This window comes from Triturus cristatus, chromosome 2_1 (assembly GCF_964204655.1).
Source record: "Triturus cristatus chromosome 2_1, aTriCri1.1, whole genome shotgun sequence".
NCBI lineage: Eukaryota > Metazoa > Chordata > Amphibia > Caudata > Salamandridae > Triturus > Triturus cristatus.
Window position 1 is genome coordinate 1,044,935,513 of NC_140581.1, and position 25,314 is coordinate 1,044,960,826.

Consider the following 25,314-nt stretch of genomic DNA (forward strand, 5'->3'; position numbering starts at 1 on the left):
AATCCTGAATTGTAGAAGCCAGATGAGTCTGAACTGAAACTGAGTGATATGATCACATTTTGGCAACAATCGCTAAATGACCTACAGAATGAAAGATAGCTTTTAGAGGGGTTAGAGTAGACTGTAGAGGGAAAATTTTGAACATTTTTACACTGTCCAATCTTGTGAGAAGAAATGCCTGAAAACCAGGAAATAATCTTAAAGAGAAAAGGCTACATTCTAAACCAAAAAAGTTGAAAAGAACATCTGTCGAGTTTGAATATAAGTAAGGGAAAGATTAATACAAATCTAGGTAAGCACAAGAGGACATACAGCCCGGTCTAGAAGAGAGCGAACGCCAAGTGAAGAAAGTACAAGTGACACTAGATTGCATTTGGTGAATTAAAGTATGAAAATTGGCTTAATTGGCTTTAACCTCGGCAACTGTTTCGACTCCCAATTTTTAATAGCTTGCAGACAAGCACCCATTCAGTGAAGGTCTTCCACAGACAATGCCTGCAGGTAAGCTTGGTGTAATCAGTATACTGGTGGATATATTCTTGTAATTCCATAACATTACATCTTTCACATAGTCACAAGTTTGAACCTCAAAAATGCTTAATTCTCTATCGCTATCATTCAGAGCCACATGCAGTATCTAAAATTTTCTGTGGACGGACAACACTGTCAATTCAAATGCCTTCCATTTGGCCTCTTGCCAGCCCCAGAAGTCTTTACGAAGTGTCTAGTGCTGGTTGCGGCACATCAATGCATGATGTGCTGTCAAGTTTATCCATATCTAGCCAACAGGGTCATAAGAGGCAACAGAGAGAAGAGGAAGACTCATTGACAACATATTTGCCATTATTCCATATGCCTGCAGCTCAAACTGAACAGATTTAGGTCATTCCTATCACCAACAACTGCATTGACTTATCTTGGAGCATGCCTCAAAACTTAACAGAGGATAAATATTTCCTTCACCAGATCAAGTGAAAAAGCTGGTGGCTCAAACCTCAGCCATTTTAACACTCCTTTGTCCCAGTGCGACAATGCAAGTCTCTTCTGGGCATCATGTTGTCCTGAATACTGCTAATCTGAAACTGCAGACTGTAAAGCAGAACAGTCCAGCAAGAGTTGGACTGGCAAGGGAAGCAGGGTCAGGTTGTGACATGGTGTTAGTTACCTGGTGCATAAAGCAAGCATTGGTTTGACGGATGATGCTAAACAATCTTACAAAAAGGTTTGTCTTTTCAAAGTTTGCAGTACCTAATAGTAATGACAACAGATGCATCAATAAAAGGATGGGGCTCACACATGCAATAACTGCAGATTCAAGGCTGGTTGTCAGAGACCAAGAAAAAAGTTTGCGCATAAATGTCTTGAAGTTGGAGACATTTATCTATATCTTCAAGCTTTATTTTCTTGCCTTCTGAATCCAAGAGTCCCTTTTCAAATAGACAGCACAACTTCAGTACATTATACATGGAAGCAAGGGTGAAACAAAATCTATGCTCCTGTCAAGGTGCCCAGCAGATGTCGGTCATGGCCGTAGCCAACAACATAGAGCTGATAGCAGAACACTTACCAGATCTGCACAACAACCAAGAAGATACTTTCAGGAGGTCACTTTCTGTACTATCATGACTGGGAACTGCACCTTAACCAGTTGCAGCAGCTGTTCTAATGCTGGTGTTGTCCTCAGATAAATCAGTTTGTAACCAGAGACCACAAGATATGCCTCCTCTTCGCCAGCAGGCATTACCCACTTGAGAACATAGGGTGAATCATTTTAGCATCTTTGTCTATACTTTTCTGCCATTTCGCCTTTTCACTAAAGTTCTCAACAAAGCAAAGGAGCAATGCAAATTGATACTGATCACCCCGTGTGTGACTGAGACTCTCTGTTGGTAAACCAAGCTTGTACGTTTCTTGAGCTCTCTTCCTGTTCTGCTGCAGCTCCAATTGGAGCTCTTGTACAGGCAGAGCAACACATTCACCACCACAACCTGAAGATCCTGAATCTCATTGGCTGGCTCTTGACTCTAAATTTTGATCACATATTTGTTTCATAGCACTGCAGAGATATTTGGCGCAAGCCCACTTCCAAAATATCCAACGCAAATTGAAAAAGAGTCTGGTGCTCGCCTAAATCTGTTTAAGGTGCAACCCCATCAAATACTGGCATAATTAATAAATATTGGTAAAATTCAGCCTCAAATATGCTTCTCTCAAAATCCATCTGGCTTCAGGTTAATCTTTCTTCTCCCGTTGGAATATCAAGCAAATTATGAAAAGTCTGTTTCGATTCTTTCTACCTGTGAAACATCCACCAGTAAGTACCGTGAGAGCTCAACACTGTCCTTGGATGCCTCATCACTAATCTGAGCTATTCATATTGCAGAGTTTAAGTTCCAGTCTTGAAAAATTGCACTACTTTTTGCCTTATACTCTTCAACAATTAGGGAGCTGCATAAAAGAATTGTCAAGAAACCCTTCCTTCATTTTTGAAAGGCTAAGTTGGTGCTATGTTGGAATCTATGGCCGTTTGCCAAAAGAGACTCCAGACATCCACCTTAATGAGGCAGTAGTTCTCTCCTTGTTTGTTCCAAGCCCTCCGTCTGGTGCTAAAAACAGTCTGCACATACTGGACATTTGCAAGTACCTTTTATTTTACTTCGACAAAACTAAGTATCTAAGATAAACATACCAGATATTCGTGTCCTTTAGTGCGTCTTGGTGGGGCTGTCCCCTCTCGAAGCAAGGACTTTTGAGATAGCTACCAGCTTGTGCTCTGTCAGAAGAAGACAAATGGACCTCTGATGGGAAGACTGACCGCTCGCTCTACCAGAGGTGTTTCATCACTGATGTGCCTCTTCGCGTGTTGAGTTGCAAACTAGAAAAACAAGCATATATTCACCAATCACTACTGCCTAGACAACCACTTTAAATAAGGTGAACCTGCTTCCTAATGTACACTAGACTCCTAACTATTCTGAGTAAAGCATATGAATCTATGAGAGAGCCACATTTTCTCGAGAGGAAAAAAATCACTTACCGGGAACTAATGTTCTCCAGCGCATTGTTATCACGACCCACCCTCCTCCCCGTTCAATGGTTGGTTGATATCCTTACACTTATGTTCTTTAAAAAGTGTTGCTTATCCTCAAGAAGGAGTCATTTACTTGATTGGTCGAAGTTTGAGTGTTCTTTAGTGACACTGAAAAATACTCTTCATAGGCCGTTGAGAATTTGAACAATATTTATTGTTGTTTTAAACTACTGGCGATTCCAACCCGGATTACGATGATATTGAATAATTCAATCATGTAACTCTATGAAAGATGGCAAGCCTGGATAACTGTAGTTATGAGTCTGTGACTTATTTCTTTCTTACAGTTTAATTGTCTGCAGTTACCTATTTGAGATATCAGTATTTCATTCGCGAAATAGAATGACGATTCTCCAATTATTATGCAGAGAGAATCTTGATTTCATTAAAGACAAACGGAGGATAACATTATGCAAATACTTTTATTTGCTGCCCAAAACATGCAGCCCTTTAAAGAATGTAAGTACATCATAATAAGTAGAACGTTGACAACATGATGAGTAGACTGTGTTGGCTCTCATCTTCCTCTTTTGTTCGCTGCTCTGACACAGCTAAAAGGATCCATCTGGCTAAGGTCGCTGAGGAAACACGCCTAAAGGGTCTAACATATGATAAGAGAAGCTGATCACAACCAACACGTCTAAATGTTGAAATCTTATTTTCATAACACTTCATACAATTCACATCACACAGTTTTTCACATTCATGGAAGAAAGGGTAGAAGATAGACTCTGACATTGTTTTAGTTCTTTTCCAAATATTGAAGTGAACACCTTCAGAGGAATAAAATCTAAGCAAATAAAAGTATTTGCATAATGGTAGCCTCCGGTCTTGTAATGAAATTTCAAACACAAATGTTTCTGATTATGTGGATCTAGAATGGAGGGTGTACCACCAAACTGATTGCATATGAGAAGGCTTAATGCCTACTCCCAGAAGGTGAGTAAGGCCAATGTTTTGTTTTACAGGTTGCATTAATGCATGCTTTATGGGTCAAAATCTTCAATTGTTATGCAGGCTGACCAAATTTGTTACCAAAATTTATTTTGGAGTGATGGACCGGCATGACAAAAGCAGAAGGGCGGGGCAACAGAAGGGCAGGGGTGGAGACAGAAGCATGGGTAAAGACTAAGGCAGGGAGAGAAACAGAATAGGAGGGGAACACATAAAGGTGCAGGGGTGAAAGAGAAGCACGGGTGTAAGATACAAAGGCCGGGGAGAAACAAAGTGGCAGAGGTAGATACAGAAGCACAGGAGAGACAGGAAAGACAGGGGAGAAACAGCAGGTTAAGGGGAGAAACAGAAGGGCAGGGGTACAGACAGAAACAGACAGAAACACGGGTAAAGACAGGAAGGCAGGGGGAGAAACAGAAGGGCAAGGGGAAAAGCAGACGGGCAAGTGGAGTGAAAGAAAGGCAGGTGAGAAACAGAAGCCGGATTAAAGACCGAAAGGCTGGGAAGAAACAGACGCGCAAGGAAAGTGACTGATGGGCATTGAGGAGACAGAAGGGTATGGGGAGAGAAGGTTATAGGAAAAACAGAATGTTGGGGAAGAGACAGGCAAGGGGAGAATCATATGGTTGTTGAAAGAAACAGAAGGAAGGGAGGCAGTACAGAAGAAGTAAGAAAAAGTTAGGGTATTACTAATTTCCATCCCGTTCATAAGGGCTGAACGTAATTTTACTGTTTATGGGCGGGGTGGGCTCAGTCCGTGCACAAGAGCACACATGTCGGTGGTACGGCACTCATAGAGCTGTGCACAAGTGCTCCTGTTCACAAGGGCTGCGCATTCTTTTACTGCTTATGGAAGGGGCGTGCTTGGTGCGTGCACCGGAGGACACATGTTAACGTGTACGGCGCTCAGGTGACTGCTAATGTTCACATGGCCTGCTTTATTTTACTGATTATGGACGGAGTGGGCTCAGTGCGTGCACCGGAGCACACATGGCGGCGTGTGCGGTGCTCACGTAGCGGTACACAACTGCTCCCCTTCATGTGATCTGCACGTTTATTTTATGTTGAGTGGCGAGGTGTCCTGTGCTCAGAGGGAGAGGCAGGGGAGACCCCAAGGAGCACGTCTCTGGCCTCTGAACACGAGGTGCGCCACGCAGTCATTAAAGTTGATTAAGAAAGCCAATGCGCCCCCGCACGGGAAGGCTTAAGTATTTGTCTCTTGCCAGTGGAGCCTGGCTCTGTGCACATCAGACAGAAGAGCTTATGGGGGAGAGGTTAGGGGGCGGGAGTCTGTAGCTGAGCTATCGCCCCATTTCTCGGCAGCGGCGCTAAGAGACCTCCAGTCTGTCTTTTCTCTTCCTCGTAGGCGCGGGCCTGCGCAGGAGCGGCTCCATCATGCTCTCTCCCACTGATGCACGGCCCTTTTGTGCCGCCTGCCCCCGACTTGTCTTTCATCCCATCTTTTGTCTCTGCTTTGCCGAAATCGATCCCTCTGCTAAGACTGCTATCAAATTTAGCAACTGGCAAAAGGATAGTGTTTCAAAAAGCGGAGGAGGAGGCTGCAGGGAGAGTCGCCGAGGGATGAGTCCCTGAGCAAACAACATGGCCGCCGGGGCGCGCTGCTGCGCACTAGGGCCCACGTCCGAAGGATCCCACAGTGTGCATAACATAGTGCTTACTGTCTGACTAAATGAAGGAAGAGTATATCACCGCAAGTAAAAGATCCAGTCCGGGTGGGTGGGGCCAAATGGAGACAGGGCGGTAACAAGGAGGGACTAAAAAGCCTCACTTACAATCCAAAGCCAGCGTTTAGCATAAAAGCTGACACAAGCCAATGGAAAGAAGGGGCGGAGCCTACACTCCAGTTCTGAAATCTGCTTGATTACAAGAAGCCACGCAGAGCGAGCAGCGCATGCGCGCTGCAACGCAGGTCTGCGAGACCTAAAAACGTCAGTGGAAACCGTCTAACTTTAGGATACTGTCCCGTGAAAAATGTAAGCTTCCCTAAGACGTGCAGGGTCAGGTGACATGAACCCTTAAGCAGATATGCCTCCATTTACTCTGAGAAGTGAGATTGGCTGGTAGAGGCTATTTACAGAAGTTCCCTTAATAAACCAAGGATCAGTTCAGGACATTGGCTAGTCATTGTAAGACCTTTGCCTGGGTCCTAATGTACTCTGAGTCATTGACTGTACCAGAAAACATTGGTGTCTCCATTGAACATTTGCTATCACTTGTAAAAGACTTGCGTTTACAAATACACCGTATTAATCTGTCTACTGTTTACAGTCTCCTGCCATTGTAGTTTACTTTTTGAACATGGGCACTTACTTATAAATGCCAGCACCATTGAATTGTCCTAAATATGTAAAGAGGCAGCTAACATTTGGATTACATTTTTGGGTTTAGCTTTGACCCCGATTATGCCAGGTTTGTTGTGCATATACTTGATTGCGCTGTCATATCAATTGTGTTTGCGAATAACGTCCTGTTCTTCTATATAAAGACTAGAAATGGATAGACATTAAAAAAAATGTGTTTTATGGGATGGTGTTTATCTGTATCTGAGTTATCTCCCCCCACTCACCCCCAATTTAATGAGACTTTGACTCCTTTACCTCACTACCATTTGATTGTAAAATGTCAAAACTGGGTCTTTGGCACTTTCCAGATGTATCATAGTAGGTAGGCAGTGCATTTTATCTTGTAGGATAAAAATCACCGAATGATAAATGCGTTAAAAAATAAAGAATAAAAAAGCGAGATTGCATACAGCACATAGTTTCAATAATGACTTAATATGTACAGGAAATTAAAAACTGTCAAAAATAAAGAATAAGATATGAATTAGTGTACACATCGTTGTACAGGTTTGTATTTGCGAGTTTGAATATTCCAGTTTTTTTTTTAAAGCCTGCAGATTTCCTATTCAATCAAGAATTAGACTCCAGTAATCGCACTTCTGATGGATACATCTGCCAGTGGATTCCTCACCTTGTGAATATCCCCTGCGCCAGCATTCCACGGAACTTTTCTTCCCCAGCATTCCACGTCGACGTGGGCGACGTCACAATACATCGGCTCCGCACGCGACTCCGTACGACGTCATCGGAGCCATAAGAAGCCCACGTCGGCGTGATGACGTCAGTTCCCTTTTTTCCGCGCCGTCGACGCGCAACGGTTTTTTCCCAGTGCTCTCTAGATACTTTGTAATCTAGTGGTGTATTCTTGTTAAAATCGGAATGTCTTCGACGAGGAAGTCGGGCTTTAAGCCCTGTAGGGAGTGCGGAGGCCTGATGTCCATGACGGATCCGCATCAGAATTGTTTATGGTGTCTCTCTTCTGATCATGATGTGGATGAGTGCGGGTGCTGTAGGAGCATGAATCCTAAAGCACTGAAGGAGAGGAAGACCAAACTCTTCATGAAGAAGATCGGTGAGGAGAAGAGAGGGAGGAAAAAGGAGAAGTCCAGGCGGGAGTCTTCGACTTCGAGGTCGTCGAAGTCGAAGAAGCACCATAAGAAGAGGAAGCATTCTTCTCGGCGTCGGTCCTCGAAGTCTAAGAGGTCGAGGTCGGCTTCGCCTCGTCGACGTCAGAGCAAGATCTTGTCTCCTTCGCCTTCTCCGGATAAGTCTTCGAAGTCTCCCTCTCCGAAGCGGACTCCGGCTCGTTCCCCGACGCCGTCTCCGGCGCCGTCCAAGGCTTCGACTCCTGGTCGGGTGGAATCTGATGTGGAGCAGGAGCAGGAAGAGTCTGTCCCGGTGCCTGATGACTCCGCGGTTCCGGTGGAGGATTCGGAGGAGCCGACGCCGGTGGCTCCACAGGAGGATACAGGGGCAGTTCCTTATCCCCAATTCCCGGCTCCAGGTACGGATCCTTCGGGATTTCTGAATGCCATGTATGGCATTTTTCAGAGAGCATCCTTCCCATCCGGAGCACCAGCAGGTCCCGTGGGTCCGATGGCGTTTTCTCTGGGAGTGCCGCAGCAATACGCTCAGGCTCCTTTTCTGCCTTTTATGCCGATGGCGCCTTCTTGGCAGTTTCCGGCGCCGGTTGGGAATCCGGCTCGACCTCGGATGGATGGTCAATCTTCGGAGCCTTCTTTGACGCCGAGGCCGACTCCATCGACGCCGCATCCGGCGCCGCCGACTCCACCTGTAGCGCCTCCGACGCCGATGCCTTTGGCTCCACCGACGCCGCGTACGACGTCGACGACGCCGGCTCCCCGGAATCGATCGAGGCGGGAGGCCCAAAGGGTTTTGGAGGAGGAAAGATTTCGGGCTGAGGTGGAAGAAGGTGAAGTCGACTCTTCTTCGGATGAGTTTGGAGGTATAGAGGTAGCAAGTGGTTTGGATACCACCCCGGAGTGGGAGCATGCTTCTACAAGGTCTTCTCCACCACAGGAATTGGCGCCCTACCATGTTGTGATCAAGAAGGCCGCGGAGTTGTTAGATCTGCAGCTGCCCTCTGTGGAATACAAGTCCAATCTGCTCACAGAGGTGTTGCACTCCCCGACGTCGGCTTCTGAGCAGGGTTGCGCCAGGAGACCCGGATTTTTTATCCACGCATCCTTCTCCGGAGAGCCTAGTGGTGCAGGCTTCATGTTCTAAACATGCTTCGGGTGCTTTCCCCCAATCTCCTGCTGATAGGGAGTCGAAGAAAGTTGATCAGGCGGCCAAAAAGTCTTTCTCCTCAGGAAGTATGGCATTGAAGTCATCAAATGCTACGTGCTTGCTGGGGCGTTATGTTCATGCCCTGATGGACTCTATAAAAACTCTGGCCCCTAAGTTACCTGAGGGGGATAAGTCGTCCTTCATGGAGGTTGTGGCGGACACTCAGGCAGCTGCCAGGCAGGTGATCCAGTCTGGGCTGGATACGGCGGACTCTGTGGCGAGAATTATGGGGTCGTCCATTGCCGCAAGGAGACAAGCTTGGCTCCGTTCCTCAGGGTTTTCTGCAGATGTCCAGGCCACGCTGGTGGATCTGCCCTTTGATGGACAAAAGTTGTTTGGGGAGAAGGCAGATTCTGCTCTTCAACGTTTTAAGGACAGTAGGTTAACGGCGAAGTCCTTGGGTCTGCAGGTTCCTGTGAGAGGTTCAACTTTCCGTAAGGCTAGGGGATTCGGAAGGTCATCCTTTCGTTCCTTCCGACAGCCACAACAACAGCAGCAACAACAGCAGCAGAATCCCCTCTATCGCTCCTATAGAGGGAAGCAAAGGGGTCGGAGAGGTTCTGGTCGCAACCCCTCTTCTTCCTCCTCCTCCTCTGCTCCAAATGAGGCTTCAGGGAAGCAGCCCTAGATCCCCCATCCCGGATCATGTAAGACCTGTGGGGGGTCGGGTGTCCTACTTTCTACGGGGTTGGAAATCTGTTACAACCGACCTTTGGGTTTTGAACCTCGTAGAGACTGGGTACGCCCTTCCCTTTCGGGAGTTTCCTCCCCCTTTCCCTCCTTGCCAAGGTTATTGCTCGGAGGACCACCTGCTTCTCCTGCAGAAAGAAGTTCAAGCTTTGTTTCAGAAGGGCGCAATAGAGGTGGTTCCGGAGCAGGAAAGGGGTCAGGGATGCTACTCCCGGTATTTCCTGATCCCCAAGAAGGACGGCAGATTGCGTCCGATTCTGGACCTCAGAATCTTGAATTTTTACCTGAAACAGGAGAAGTTCAAGATGCTGACCCTTGCGCAGGTTCTTCAAGCGTTGCAGCAAGGAGACTGGATGGTGTCGCTCGACTTGCAGGACGCGTACTTCCATGTCCCAATCCTGAAGTCGCACAGGAAGTATCTCCGTTTTACGGTTGGGTCGCAACATTATCAGTTTGCGGTCCTCCCGTTTGGTCTTACTACTGCACCTCGAGTCTTCACAAAGGTGATGGCAGTGGTGGCTGCTCATCTCAGGAGGTCGGGGATTCCGGTTTTCCCCTACCTGGACGACTGGCTTCTGAAGGCAGAGTCCCCAGAGATGGTGCAGCGTCATCTGCAGGTGACAACTCAGCTGTTATTCGACTTGGGTTTTTCGATCAATGTGCCCAAGTCTCACCTGGTGCCCTCTCAACGCAACCTGTTTATAGGGGCAGTACTGGACACTACTGTGTGTCGAGCATTCCCTCCTCCTCAAAGGATTCTCGACATTCAGGAGATGGTCCCTTTATTCCACGGTGGAGCGGTTGTTCCAGTTCTGAAGGTCCTTCGCCTGCTCGGTCTGTTCGCTTCCTGCATTCTGTTGGTCAACCATGCACGCTGGCACATGAGGGCGCTCCAGTGGTGCCTCCGCAAGCAGTGGTATCAGCACAACGGGGATCTCGGGGAGTCGATCAAGATCTCCGGAGAAGCTGCAGCGGAGCTGTCTTGGTGGAGCGTGGAGGGCAATCTGTCCCAAGGAAAGCCTTTTCATCTACCTCCATCGGTGGCCACAGTGATAACGGATGCCTCCACCCTAGGGTGGGGGGCTCATCTGGGGGATCTGGAGATCAAGGGTCTTTGGTCTCCAGAGGAGAGGTTGTTTCATATCAACCTTCTGGAGTTGCGGGCGATTCGTTTGGCACTCAAGGCCTTTCTCCCTTCCCTTCGCGGTCAGTCAGTTCAAGTCCTGACGGACAACACGACCGCGATGTGGTATATAAACAAACAGGGAGGGGTAGGGTCTCTTTGTCTCTGCAGAGAGGCCCTGCGGCTGTGGTCCTGGGCTCAGGACCATCAGATTTGTCTGATGGCAAATCATCTGGCCGGGGTGCTGAACGTGCGTGCGGACAGTCTCAGTCGGCAGTTCTCCGCCGACCACGAGTGGAGGCTCCATCCGGAGGTGGTTCGTCACGTCTTTCGGACGTGGGGGACTCCTTGGGTGGACCTATTTGCCACCCGAGAGAACGCGCACTGCCCGTCATTCTGCAGTCTCCAGTATCCGATGCAGGGGGCGTTGGGGGACGCGTTTCAGTTGAGTTGGAGCTCACGACTCCTTTACGCGTTTCCTCCCATACCCTTGATTCCTCGGGTTCTGAGGAAGATTCGCCAAGACCGGGCCCAAGTCATTTTGGTCGCCCCGGACTGGCCAAGAAGGGTGTGGTACACAGATCTTCTCCACCTCTCCTCGTGCTCTCCGCTCCGTCTCCCTCTGAGGGCAGACCTCCTCTCGCAGTCGGAGGGGCAGGTTCTACACCCCCACCTCCAGAGCTTACACCTTCATGCCTGGAGATTGAACGGGGCAACCTGAATTCCTTCTCTCTCCCACCTGATGTGGTGGACGTTATTTTATCGGCCAGGCGACACTCCACCAAGTCCATTTACTCCTACAGGTGGTCAAAATTTGTAAAATGGTGTGGAGAGAGATCCATTGACCCTTTAAAGGCTCATCTTTCCAATGTGCTCCAGTTTGCTCTTTCCTTGGCTCAGCAGGGCTTTGCTGTGGCCACGGTCAAGGGCTACCTTTCGGCCTTATCGGCATTTCTGTGCCTTCCAGATCAACCGTCACTGTTTAAATCTCCGGTTGTTCTGAGGTTCATCAAGGGCCTTACAAACATGTTTCCTCCTACTCCATTTGTAATGCCTCAGTGGGACCTTAATCTTGTCTTAACCTTTTTAATGGGGTCCCCGTTTGAGCCTCTTCATAGTTGTCCTTTGAGGCTGTTGTCCTTTAAGGTGGTTTTTCTTGTAGCCATAACCTCGGCAAGGAGGGTGAGTGAGCTTCAGGCTCTTAGTTCCAAACCTCCTTTTCTTGCCTTGCATGCTGAAAGGATGGTTCTCAGGACCAGGGCTGCTTTCCTGCCAAAAGTTGTTACTCCTTTCCATTTGGGGCAGTCTATTACCCTCCCTGTTTTTTATCCACCCCCTCATCCTTCCAAAGAAGAAGAAAGACTCCATCGCCTTGACCCGAAGAGGGCTATGAGTTTTTATTTGGACAGGACCAAGGACTTTCGTATGGATGACCAGCTTTTTATTGGCTACGTTGGTCATTCTAAAGGTAAAGCGGTGCACAAGCGCACGCTGTCAAGATGGATTATACTGACCATCAAGATCTGCTACGCCTTGGCTGGTAAGACTCCTCCTGAGGGTATTCGTGCTCACTCTACTAGAGCTAAATCTTCATCATCTGCTCTGGCCCGGGGTGTTCCTGTGGCAGATATTTGTAAAGCCGCGACTTGGGCCTCCCTCCATACTTTCGCAAAGCATTATTGCTTGGACTCTGAGATGAGGAGGGAGGGCCACTTCGCGCGCTCTGTCTTGCAAGACTTTCTGGTATAGAAAGGTGGACACCCTCCTCCGGGAGTGGGGACTGCTGTGGGAATCTATTCACAAGGTGAGGAATCCACTGGCAGATGTATCCATCAGAAGAACAAGTTACTTACCTTCGGTAACGCTTTTTCTGGTGGATACAGTATCTGCCTGTGGATTCCTCACCAACCCACCCGCCTCCCCGTTGTCCACCTTTTGTATACCATGAAATAGGTCTTGTTTGAAATGCTTATATTTTCTCTTGTACATTTGTAGGTAATGCTTGTTTGATTAGCATTCCTTTGTTTTGTATGCTATGTATATGTATTGGTTTTTCTATATACTGTGTATACTTGGGATTGTCGTTGGTTCACCTGTTCGCCTCGAAGGCACGGAAAAAATGGGTGGAACTGACGTCATCACGCCGACGTGGGCTTCTTATGGCTCCGATGACGTCGTACGGAGTCGCGTGCGGAGCCGATGTATTGTGACGTCGCCCACGTCGACGTGGAATGCTGGGGAAGAAAAGTTCCGTGGAATGCTGGCGCAGGGGATATTCACAAGGTGAGGAATCCACAGGCAGATACTGTATCCACCAGAAAAAGCGTTACCGAAGGTAAGTAACTTGTTCTTTACCAAGTCTCTCTGCATAGTAGTCCTCCAGTACTTCATGAAGCTGCTGATGATTGGATTAAGTTTTACCCGAGAAACAGCTTCATGTGTGGACCTACAGAGTTCTTAACTAAAGATTAGGTGAATGTATTTTTTGCACGCGAAAAAGACAAACGAGGTGGTTGATGGGTTCTGATTTCAAGGCACAAAAACAAGACAAACAAGTTTGTCTGTGGGGTTCTTCTCCAATAAAGCAATTACTCTATAGTTGCTTGAGACTGATTTACTACCCTCAATATGAATTTGTTGCAAGCTTGAGGCCTTTCAAGGTAGTGGAAATCCACCATTCATAAAGACGTTGATGTTCCGTGTTTCTAATGGCTCTGCCCATTCAGTTGAGGTCTGTTTTGGAATTTTGATTGGATCCCAGCGCAGGGCCAACTCCTCTCCAAGTTTTGGTTGTAAGAATTAATGAAATGTCCAAGATTTCTGAAGTAAATGTCATCGGCTCATCGTGGCTCGATGATTTGGAGGGGAGAGGCAATTAACAACACTGAAGCTAATATTGCCCTGTATCCCCTGAACACACAAGAGCGCATATAGTTAGGAAAATACTTGTGTACTTACTGAAAGTGACAAAGTGATTTATTTTGCGGTTACAACTGTAATAGTTTCAGGGAGTGTTACTCTGCTGTTTAGCGAAAGTATACATGTACTCCACAAAATGAAAAGCTTTATTTGAGGTTGGCATCATTGTGCAGTTTCAGACAATGACATGTTGATAATTTGATTAAAATGTGGCCTAAAGGGAAAAGTTGTTAATTAAGGGAAAACTAAGCGTATTCAAACGAAATAACAAATACATGTTTAGTGAAATAAGTGTATTTACTAATTATGACAGGCTAGTAGTGAATAAAAAGGACAAGCATCTATTTCCAAAATGTAGTTTGAGCTGCTCTTTGAGTGATAGTTCGTACTAAGCTGGTAACACATTGATGTTTTTAAAACATTTTTATTTGAATTTATACCAAACATCATATGATGACAAAGTATTGTAAACATATTAATGGCAGGTGAGTCATCACATAGCAGAAGCATATCATTTATACTCTCTACCAAGATTTAGAAGTCCAAAAACCTTCCCAGGACCCTCATAGAGTATCTCTTGCCTAGTCATTCAATCCTAGTCAGTCATTTATGCCCTTTCCCCAATATTTGCTGAATATATTGGGGCATCATTGCACTCGTCCATACTATTCTGCACTGCAAAGCGGAGTGAATAGCTTTGTAACAGTCTGCGGAGAGAATAGCTTCTCTTGGCTACCATCATAACGAATATTATCATATTTAATTGTGAGGAATTGACTTCTATGCTGGGGGACACTACAGGGCTGATTATTATATCAGCGGACGGAGTGATTGCCATCGCCACAGCCGAAATTTTAACTCATATTTAAAGATGTCTGCTGCTCCTGCGGACATCTGTAGCATTTTCAGAAACCACCATCAGAGCAGTTCCTGGAAATGCATAAGTTTGACGGAAAGCACCATCAACATTACGGAACCGTACGTCAAGCATACACATTTTTTTTTATTTTCATAAAGAAAATTACCAAAGCTGGATATTCTTTTTGAAAATAAACAAACAGTGCCCCCTCGCCATTGGCATTTCCTTCCATAGCAAAGTATCATTGGGCACTTTCAAATGCCTTTTACCGTCACGTTTCTCTTGGCAGTGATGGGCATTATAAAGTGTCTGTATGTCCACCCAGCCTAATTAGGTGGGCGGACATGCAGCCAAACCTCTGATGGCCCTTTCTTCATCTGAGAGGTTTGACCATGGCGGAGACTGAGCAGTCTCTGCAGTCATCAAAACCTATTGTCCTTCTGACTCTAAATCTGGCAAAACCAAAGGGCATGATGGACGGAGTGTTGAACATTGCAAGCACTCACCCCCAGTCAACTGATCTGGGTTTAATCCATCATCATTCGTTAGCTCACTCCGCCACCCCAGTTGAGACATGGCCATAATGTTGGAGGGGCGGGAGATACATCACCATTGCAACGGAGTTCTCTCTCCGTCAACATATAAATCACATCAACAACATATAAATATTTAATATTGATGAATTAACACAATTTCCTTATCTTATGACATTGTTCAGGGGTGCAGTATTCCTATAGGCAGGCTCACAGGACATATTGTTTGGGATCTAGGACAACAAGTATTCATATATACTTTGTCCTTTGGACAAGTAGGCCCAATCTCCTGCAGCACAACACTTTGGATGCCAGTTACAATGGATCAGAGAAGGGCATTGTCTGAAGTTAAGGTAATATTTGTATCCATATGTTATACTGTTCAAACTTGTATTTATGTCTCAATAATGCAAAGCCTTTATTATTGGAGTGAGCAGTCTAAGGAAATGTTGTAAGCTCGGACTGCCTCATTGACCGTGGTTCAAGTATAACAAGCATTGGCATAGCCAATAGGTCTCGCCTTTGGGACCTTATAAGTGTTTAGCCATGCAACAGTTGCATAACTAAATACTTATAAGGTCCCAAAAGCGAGACCTATTGGCTTACAGATAAAAGTGATCGCGATCACGTTAAAACATCAAAGTGGCCGTGCGGCTGCTAAAGTGAAAGTAATCGCGGTAAAGCGCGGCGCGCGCGCGCCCGCGCCCATGCACTGTAGCTCCAGGCTGGCCTGGTAGCACTTTTTGGAGCCCTCTCAATAAGTCTCGCCAGACCAGCGCATGCGCTGGGTCAGGCGAGACCTAAAAATGTGTACACAAGTTAGCAAAGTTTAACAATATGAGGCTAATTATAATGTTCACAGGATGCTCTCAGATTAGATGCAAATATTTGTAGAAGCTTGAAATCAAAATTGATGAATCGTTGGCTTTCAAAATAAAATGTTCACAAAAAATGCAACTAAGCAAAAAAGGTTTTACTAAACAATTGTGAAATTTTATGTACCATTTCTTTGAAACATCATTTAGTTAAATGTGTTGATGCATGCTAGTATTTCCTAAAACTATTAATAATGGAAAATCTAGACCTATATATTGTATTTGTTAACTCCATTCCAGGTGTATTGTGAACACTCTTGCATATTAATAATTTGGAAAACCACTTGACACTCTGACCATGCATATATACCGTTATCACAAATACATGGCAATATAAAATAACATTGCCACATCGATTGTTGTAGTAGCCTGACTCACCCTAAGGTGGTTGCTAGTTCAGCCTTTTTGGCCAAGAGGAAGTGGGCATTTCCTCTAGTCACATTCTTTGTAGCTAGTGAGAGATAAAGTATCACCTGTCACACATTTTTATTTTTATTCACTCCTCTACTACCTAGTTGTTTCAAGGCAGAGTAGCATCAGGATCTTTTTTTATGTCACATCAATGCTACTTGACAAATAGTATTGCTATATAGATAAATGATTCAAATAATCCCTGATGGGTGCCCCATTGTACAACTTCTTTTATGAAAGCCACCAGGCGTAACTCGCATCTACTTATTGTCCCTCTATTTATTATACTTATCAGTCAGGACTATACCACCTTTCACGGTGGCTACCATCACACAGGAAAGTGCTAATGTTTCATTTGAAGCGCATGGGCCTTAATGCTTTGTCTCATGTCACTCATTCTCTTTCCAACATCCCAAGTGACTACTACATCAAGGGCACACTGTCTCTTTGTCACATACGGTATCTTGTACTCATATATATCATACACTATTGTCTTTTACACAGAATCCCTCACATTGATCAACTGGCTCCTCTAGTCATTCTGCCTAGCACCCCTATAAAGCACCTCCATTATTGCTGAAATTTGTCCTTTTATATCCATTCCCCCCATAATCTCTTTTTTTAGTGTAATTCCTTTTCTATATGTGAACCAATCTTTTGTCTTGTTGAGAACTTAACACTCTCTCGTTGCATGCCATCCAGTACTTTCTACCCCAAGGGTACAATGTCTCTTTTTCACCCATGGTAACTCTCCTCTGCCGTACTGGAAGGCTAGCGTGCAGCGCCATCTCTTTTATTCCCCCTCCTGGAGCCAAAGCACATCATTCAATATGTGCGATTTTTCTCAGGTGCACCGCCTCATGGTGGATGTAGTCAGTTGCCGCCGCTCATATTCAGGAAACCAGTAGTTTTTTTAGGTGAGGCTTCCGTCAGCGTGCCAACCATCGTTGCTGAATAATAAATGTACCGATTGCACTTCGTACCTCCATGGCCCAAATATTAACTGTAAATGATGGGGTCTATAGGCACCATGTGTCCTTTTGATGGTCTCATGGTATGTTCCAGTGGAGTCTCTGCATTCTTGGGTTGTATAATTCAATCCCATTTTTGTAATTAATGTGCTTGGGTGAATATAATTTATATCTCAAACTTATTTCCATGCTTTCATACTTATAACCTTTTCTCTTTCGAATAGTAATTCAAAGAGCATACTCTCCCACACCATGCTTATGCTCATGGTCCTATAATAGTTTGTATATGTTCGCTGATATGGGGACCTACTTTCCTCCACATCGTTTGATCTCATTCACATTTGTTGTTTATTGCTGTCCTGTTAATATATTGTCATTGAGGCCATGTCTGTCTGTCCTTAATCGATGTATCCCTCTTTGTTTTTTTAAAAATAAACATTCCCCCATTGTTACTGGATTCCTGCTGATTTTGTCCAGTACTACTCATTGTAAATCATTCTCAGTATGTCTTGCTTCTAAGTAGTGTCTGGTCAGCCTTGTGTTGTTCCTGCAGCACATAATGGTGCTCCGGTGCTCATTTACCCTAATTTTTACTTTTCTCGTGGTCTGATCTACGTAATATAAGGCACAAGGGCATGTAAGGCTGTGCACCACATTTTCTGAATTGCAATTGGTTAGGGACTTTAGGATCCATGGTGTTGGTAGTCCCAAGAAAACGTATTTTCCTCTAGTGGATAACTCACACACATTACAATTTCCACAGGAGTAATGTTTGTTTTCACTACACTTAGGAATTATGAAAAAATGTGCTTCATTCGTGCTTTCCAAGTTCTGATATATTCTGAAATGTTTGCACTGTTCGTTTACCAACATTATGTTGTGTGCTAGAAAATAACATCCTACAGCCTTTTTACATTTCCATACCCAGCAAGATTGTCACATATTTCCTCTCACTTTACAGCCAGAAAAAGAAGAGTAAACACCGTGCTCTCCCTAGAAGACAGACTCTGCTGACAATTTACCTCTGTCTTTGAATGCACAGCAAATGGGACAAGATAAAAACAAAATTCAAAGATCTGTTTCAATGTCCATTCACTTCTGACTTTGAGGGTGTTTCAGCACCCTCCCCCCTCCTTCCCTTCTACTTCCAGGTCCTATGACATGGGCTTGAAATTGGGGAAGAGGATTGTTTAAGTTATGCTATTAGTAAAGAACACTGACCAAAATAACAAGCTCGTAGACAGAATATTGTTCCTCACAGACATCTGGAAGTGGCAAATATAAGTAGGATCAGTCAAACTGAAAGATGCGTCAGGAAACCTTTTCAAAGAAATACAGCACGTTTACTGTTTCCTGTACTAGCGTACAAGTGAGACAGCTGAAACCACATGTACTCTCGTCGAGTGTCTCATGAAAAAGAGAAAGAGTTCCTAGAAAGTGAGCACTTGTGGAAGAATGCAAGGGGCCAGTCAGAGAGGTGGTAAACAGGATATTCTCCAGAGGAGGACCAAAAACATGCTGGACAACCCAAAACAAATAAAGCCATCAAATTTGAAAGTAAGCAAATGTCAGTTACAAACCACAAAGCCAATGGTAAGCAATGGCTGGAATGGATTCCCAGGGAAGCTTTCAGAAAGGCCCCAAGATGTTGTTAGGAAACCAGAGAATTGAGCTGTCTGGTATGCTTCGACCTAAAAGTGGATAGCAGGGCATGTAAAGATGCTGCCAGGGAGGTAGTACATGTATATTTTATAAACCAGTAACATTTATTATGATATTAATGTGATTTATTATGATTTCTTGTATTTATGGATTATGTACATTTTCAATTTAAGGAGAATTTTTCATTGGTAGTAGTGTTTATAACTATGACGATTTCTGTGGTTTTTAACCAAAATAACTTATGATGATGATTATCTTGGTTCTTTTAATTTATTTTGTTTTTCTTATGATTAGGTTTATAATAAATCTTCAATGCAAATGTATTTAGTTCAGTTCCAGTGCAAGTTACATATTTCATTTGTAACCTACCAAAAAAGTTTTTTGAAACTATATTCATGAAACACACCTTTCAAGTGCAGAGGATTTACTGTCTTTTAGTATTTGATTCAATGGCACTGAAATGCACCTTTGTATAACTCTCCTCACATATGTGTGAAGTTTATCTTCATAATATACTAGCAGAGGGAATCTCTCTGCGTTGCCTGTGTATCCATGCATGTCAGATAATGCAACAAAAAGCAGATGGAGAAGAGGGAGATAAAGTGGTGGGACCAGGATGTGTTAGAGAGAGGTTGAATGAGAAGGAAAGCCTCGATAGAGTGACTTACTATTAAGTATGTAAAGCCTACCTCAACATGGCACAGTGTGAGGAGCTCTGTCTAATGGTTAATTTTAATTAGGAGGAAAGCAGAGTAATGATTAAGTGAGTTGTGGTAGTAGCGTTTTAAAAGAAATTCTGACAGTCATATTTTATGAACCATTGTCTTTTTACCTAGAAAATGGAAGTGAAGCTGAACGAGAGAAAGGACTAAAGGAATTACTGCTGGACTTGCCTGACATTCACTATTGCCTGCTGAAGTATCTTTGTCAGTTTTTGATGCAAGTAGCCAAGCACCACTCACAGAATCGAATGAATATTTTCAATCTTGCAACAGTCTTTGGGCCAAACTGTTTTCTGTAAGTCAATGTAATCATTCTTTATTTTGCGGGTGGGGGCATTCTGTCATTCCATAGCATTTCATTTTGTACGACTTTGAAAAGAGTACTTAATGTTGTACTTAATTTTTGTGTAGTCAGATCATGCCTGCTACAGGCTCACGTTGAGGTGTCAGTAAAACAATACTCTTAAAAATGGCAGTGTTCCAAGACATATCTTGATTTCACATACTGTATTTAAGTGACCTTTGTACCACTTTATTCATGATTGCGTATGGAGGCTTTTTTTAGCCTGGGTAGAGGGAAATGAGAGCGGCTAGTATGAAATCGTGAGCAAAGGTTAAAATGTAATATTTACACATGACTTTGACATGTTACTCGTTTCACTTAAAATTTCTTTTATACGACTGTGTTCCAGACATGACCTAATACACGGAAGCAAATACAATGAAACAAATAAACCAACAGAAAGACATTCAACAAATGGACACAGCTAAACAAATTAGTCTTGATTGCACCACAGCAACACTGGGTATGCTCAGAGTAGGCCCAGACAGTTGGATGTAGATGTCTCGGCTCTTTCTGTGGCTTGGAAACCCTTTCCAATCCTAAGTACCATCTGTGTGTTGATGGGAAGGATAGTTGTTAAAATAGGCTGGACCAAGTTGCAGTGTCATATTATAGGCTTTCACCACCATCAGTAACTCCATCTGGAACCTCATATAAAGCAGTTACAGATTTTGAGAGACATGTTTTGCATAGCCACATTAACTAAATTGTCATAGTATTTGATTAGTGAAGTTGTGCACTTACTAAAGAGTTTTCAGTTGCCCATCGCAATCCTGTCTGCAGATGGCATTTTTACAGAGAGCCTGTAGAATGCAGACTCTTTTGTTACAGTACTACCCCTGCTTGTGCAAACTCTATGCTCATTGTACCTAAAGTCAAGTCTTGGCTCATGAACTGTCAGATTCTATGCTATATATATCAGGGTTACTTTTATTGAAGCGCATTCAGAAAGCTGTTTAATTTGTGAATGTTGCCACATGGGAAAAATACTTTCTGATCTTCTCTGAAAGAACTATAACTACCAATTCCATGGGAAATAGTGTGCTGTTCCTGCCTCATCCTAATATATAGAATAGCATTTTTGACTATTGTATATTCGAATGTTGTTCTTTTATAACATGTAGTACATCGGATAGTTTAAAGAGCTCCTTATTTGTCCAAATCAGCCAGAGTTTCTGGCTAACCAAAGGTTATCGGCTAGAAATTACAAGTGGACTACAGGGAAATTGCTCTTTCCGTTTCACTCAGGGATTCACCTTACTAATTTTTTTTTTGTAAAATTGTTAGAACTGTTTAGCACAGGCACGAAAACAGTTATGCAGTCAAAATGTTTAAATAAAGCCTTGGAAGGAATTTGAATTCTTCTTTATATATAAATTGTACTTGTTCTGCCACAGAGCTTATCCTCAGTTCTAAAAGTAATGAGTGTATTTGGTGTTGCAGTCTGCAGAGAAGGGATTTCCTGTAGACCTTTTGCTTCAGTAGTATTTAGTTTCTTTGTGACCTCTTGTCTACAGATTCACGCTATGTGTAATAAGATAAAAGTACTTGTGAGATTCCGGAGCAAGGGAGTTAGTTTCATAAACGGAGATTCTTTGGTGGTCAAACTCGGTATCAGTAAGGGGACTCTTCATTTTTTGTTACCTGGGTAGGGAATATGGAAAGGGTTTGATCTAGAACATTGGAAGAATGGGGATCCATGTGGAGGCGGGAGGTGCTAGGTTCAGATTAGGTATGGGCTGGATGTGTTGCCTAGAAGAGAGTGGTGGAGAGTTGACATGCACTATCATCTTCCATGTTTCCAATTCAATTTAGTCAAAAAGCATTTACCACTTTAATGGTGAAATAAATTGCCCTTGTGTATCCCCAAAAAGGAAGATGAGGTGATATCGAGGTATGAAGCAGAGATTCATTTGTGTTCTGCGTCCCATTCCTCACAATGCTATGGAGCACTTAATGAAAGAGACCAAGCCAACAGTTATAATACTGTGTTTGTCATCCTAGGAGGTAGTTGACAAATTTCACTCTCAATCACTCACCCAGATTTGCTTTTTCTTATTGATTGTTTGAGCACTCTGCTACAGCTTTTCAAACTTGCACCCCCGCCCTCCCACCAATTAAATGTTTTTGTCTGTAAAAAGACGAGAGTCTAAACATATATCCTGTTAAAATAGTGAAAATAGCATCTTTAGGCCAGATTTAGAAAACGTTTTCTGTATAAGTGTAATCCAAGCATGGAAAGTCCCAGTCTATTTAACGTTTTGAAGAAAAGCCATATACTATATTCGCGATGTTTCACTGATGAGTGCCATACTGGCCAAATCTGATTTTTTCCTTCATTCTACATGTATACCCTTTATATGTAGTTATGTATATGTGTGTGTATGTATGTATATATATATATATATATATATATATAATATTATATTACTTTACTCCTACTGTAGAAAGAAAGAAGAAAAAAGTCAACTCCCTCCAACGCACTACTGTTTCATCCTATAATCCTCTACTTCTCTCAATATATGCTCTACCTCCACTTTCTGACTCAACTCAAACCGCATTCTACTATTATGATCTCAATAAGATCCTTTCTTAACTTCTCCCTCCCTTTCACTTCTTGACTCACCCGAAACCTAATTCTACTACTATGATCGCCATTAAAGCCTTTGACTCCTTTCTTCTCTAGCTCTCCTTTGACTCATCATAAACCTCATCTGACTAATATAAACTCACAAATAACACTTTCTAGTCTCTTCCCTCCTCTATCCCTCCTTATTCGTTTTCAGTCAAATTAACAGACTCCCATGTCCACCACTCAAATTAATAGCTTACGTTTCCCTATACTAATCCACCAATAATACTTTGGGTTCCGGAGTTGTGGGCTACTTGCCAAAAGGCGCTTCAAGGCCTTTTTAGGGATTGTAAGCACTATATAATTGCAATTACTGAGACAGTGGCAAGGTGATGCAGGGTCAATTATTTTAAAATCTTCACTGAAATAAGCTTATGCAAACTTGCCATATCTGTAATGCATTTCTATGCTTATCTGCACTTCTAGACATATGCCTGAATGATCCTAGGATGACTGATGCAGAAATTGTGGGACAATGCACTAATATTCCCCTTATTTCAAGGTTTTTATGAAGGAAGAAACTACTACTTCATACAAGTGTGGCTAGGGAAAATGTCAATATCCTGGGAATGTATGTGGGCGTCCCCGCAGAATCGCTAGTGCATTGCACCGTACCCCACACCGCACCTGTCGACAAGTTGTCAGACTGCCTCAGTTTAGCTGTCTCCCATGCTCCCAAATAATGTACAACTGCTCTGATCAATGTGTATGCCTCGCCCCGAACCATTACTTGACAACAGTACCCAGAAGTCCACACCCACCTTCCCAGTTTGGTACCCCAGTTTTAGATGGCAATCACGGATTTTGGCGCCTCACGGTTGCCTGACCAATGGACTACTCAGAGTACGACTAAAATTGTATCATCCGGTAAACGGAGAATAGTACAATCCATTTCTGTATTCAGATGTACTTTGTTAATGAAACCTTGAAATGCCAATAAAAATATGTTTTAAAAAAAAAAATCCTGGGAATGTATGTGAATCACATATCAAAATGAGCACACTGTAACCCTATGGTACCTTTCTATGTTGCACTTTTTGACTTATTGTCTTTACAGCAAATTGTCATAACCCCTGCCCTGCTTATTTCAGCACCCCATAGTCTAGTTTTCACAACTTCCTTCATATTTCCTGTCAGTTGCACTACCTTTCACTCATCTATTCATGCCTAAAAGCAATTGAATTTTACAACCCCTGTACTACATGTATCTTGTGATTTAGAGTTTCTGTTTTTCATTTAAAAACTGATTTTAACCAATAAAATGCCACCATAGGGACCAGAGGCTCTTTCCTGTGGCGAATGCTCCCACTATGAACCTCTCAGCCTATAGTTAGCTACTTTAAATGCCCATATGGCTATCAGCAAGGTCTCTGGATCCCCAGGACCTACTTCTATCCCATTTAGGGAGCCTGGCTCAACTCATGCGGCCATGTGTAGGTGTACAGTCACTGGTGGTCTCCGCTGCACTTCCCTCACTCTACGGGCCACTGTGTCCCTCGGTGTCGGTTCTGGAACCACAGTGGCCAGATGCTTCCCCACCTACGTTGGCGCCTTCTCCAGCCCCGGATGATGCTGAAATTACATATTGTATCCGGGGGCTTGGGGGAGGATGGAGCAGTCCACAGTTGCAGGGGCTAGAGGGGCTGCAGGTGATTCTCCAGGTGGCAGAGCCTTGCTGTGGCCGATGTAGAATGCTCATATGTTGCAGGACCAGAGGAAGGGGTAGATGTTGGTGGGAAAGCCCTGTACATGTGGATGCAAATGTCCTGCAGCACTCCAATCAGGGAGCCCATATTTGAGTCTTTGGCTTCCATCTGCTGGTTGTGATCACTCTGCAGCTGCTTCATCTCCCGGAGCTCAGTGAGAACCTGGTCCATCATGTCTTGGGACTGATGGTAGGCTCCCAAGGCTTGTGCAATGATGGTTTGGGTGTTAGTGACCCCAGTGGACTCAGTATGTTGACCCACAAACACCCTCGCACGACCCCTAAGCCCACTACCCTGTGCACTTGGCCCAGTGTGGCCCATCTGACTGATTCCTGGGTGAGCTGGAGTGGTCTCAACATCACCCAGGATGAGTTGGAGGACACACGATCCATGTCACAGTGGGAGGTAGGTGTCGATGTGGGTGTGGGTGCAGAGATTGCCACTGGAGCCAGCAGCTCAGACTGACCAGATGTACCAGGCTCCTCAAGCACCTCCATATCACCAGGAGTGCTGTCCTCACCGAAATATTGATCATGGGCTGGAGTAGAGGTTTCTTCAGTAACTGGAACCTGCTCAGTTGCTCGGCCAGTTTGACCTATTGAAAAATGGAGAACATTCTTATTAGTAAAAGTGTGTATTATATATTTAAATCTTTAGAGACAAACAATGCAGTTACCTTGAAGGCAAAATAGGTAGAGAAATTGTAATGCTAGCTCCCTGTAGTATTGCACATATTACCCTAACTTTTATCGATTTCAAACAGTACAACTTTAAATCAGCAGGTTAATAGATGTTCTAAAATGTTCATGAAGTGATTAGGGAGTATACCTAGTATCTCCCAACCCTTCAGCTCAACACAGTGGAAAGGTGAAATGTGTAATTTACAATTCCATGGCCTAGCAGACTGCAAAACAGACATTTCCACTACTTGGATGGATGTTTGGCATTAGTCATAATGTGAACAATGCAGTGTCAATTTTTGCAAGTACCACTTATATTCAGCATTGCAATTAGCATACTTTACACATTTTCTGTTAACACAGTTTGATTAGGGAAATTCATGACATCAATACAATTGGTTAAGTAGAACGGGACAACATTTAGAAAACAACACAAACCATTTTCCGAAGAGAACATTGATTAGGAATTG

At 43.9% G+C, this 25,314-nt stretch overlaps 1 protein-coding gene across 3 annotated transcripts in view; it reads left to right on the top strand.

Moving 5' to 3' along the window:
• FAM13A (family with sequence similarity 13 member A) overlaps positions 1-25,314 on the top strand; it is a 927,448-nt gene that overhangs the window by 155,213 nt on the left and 746,921 nt on the right. For all 3 annotated transcript variants that reach the window (XM_085635480.1, XM_085635470.1, XM_085635487.1), the window contains one exon: positions 19,598-19,778. In XM_085635480.1, coding sequence (XP_085491606.1) covers positions 19,598-19,778 — 181 coding nt within the window. The remainder of the gene's footprint in view (positions 1-19,597; positions 19,779-25,314) is intronic.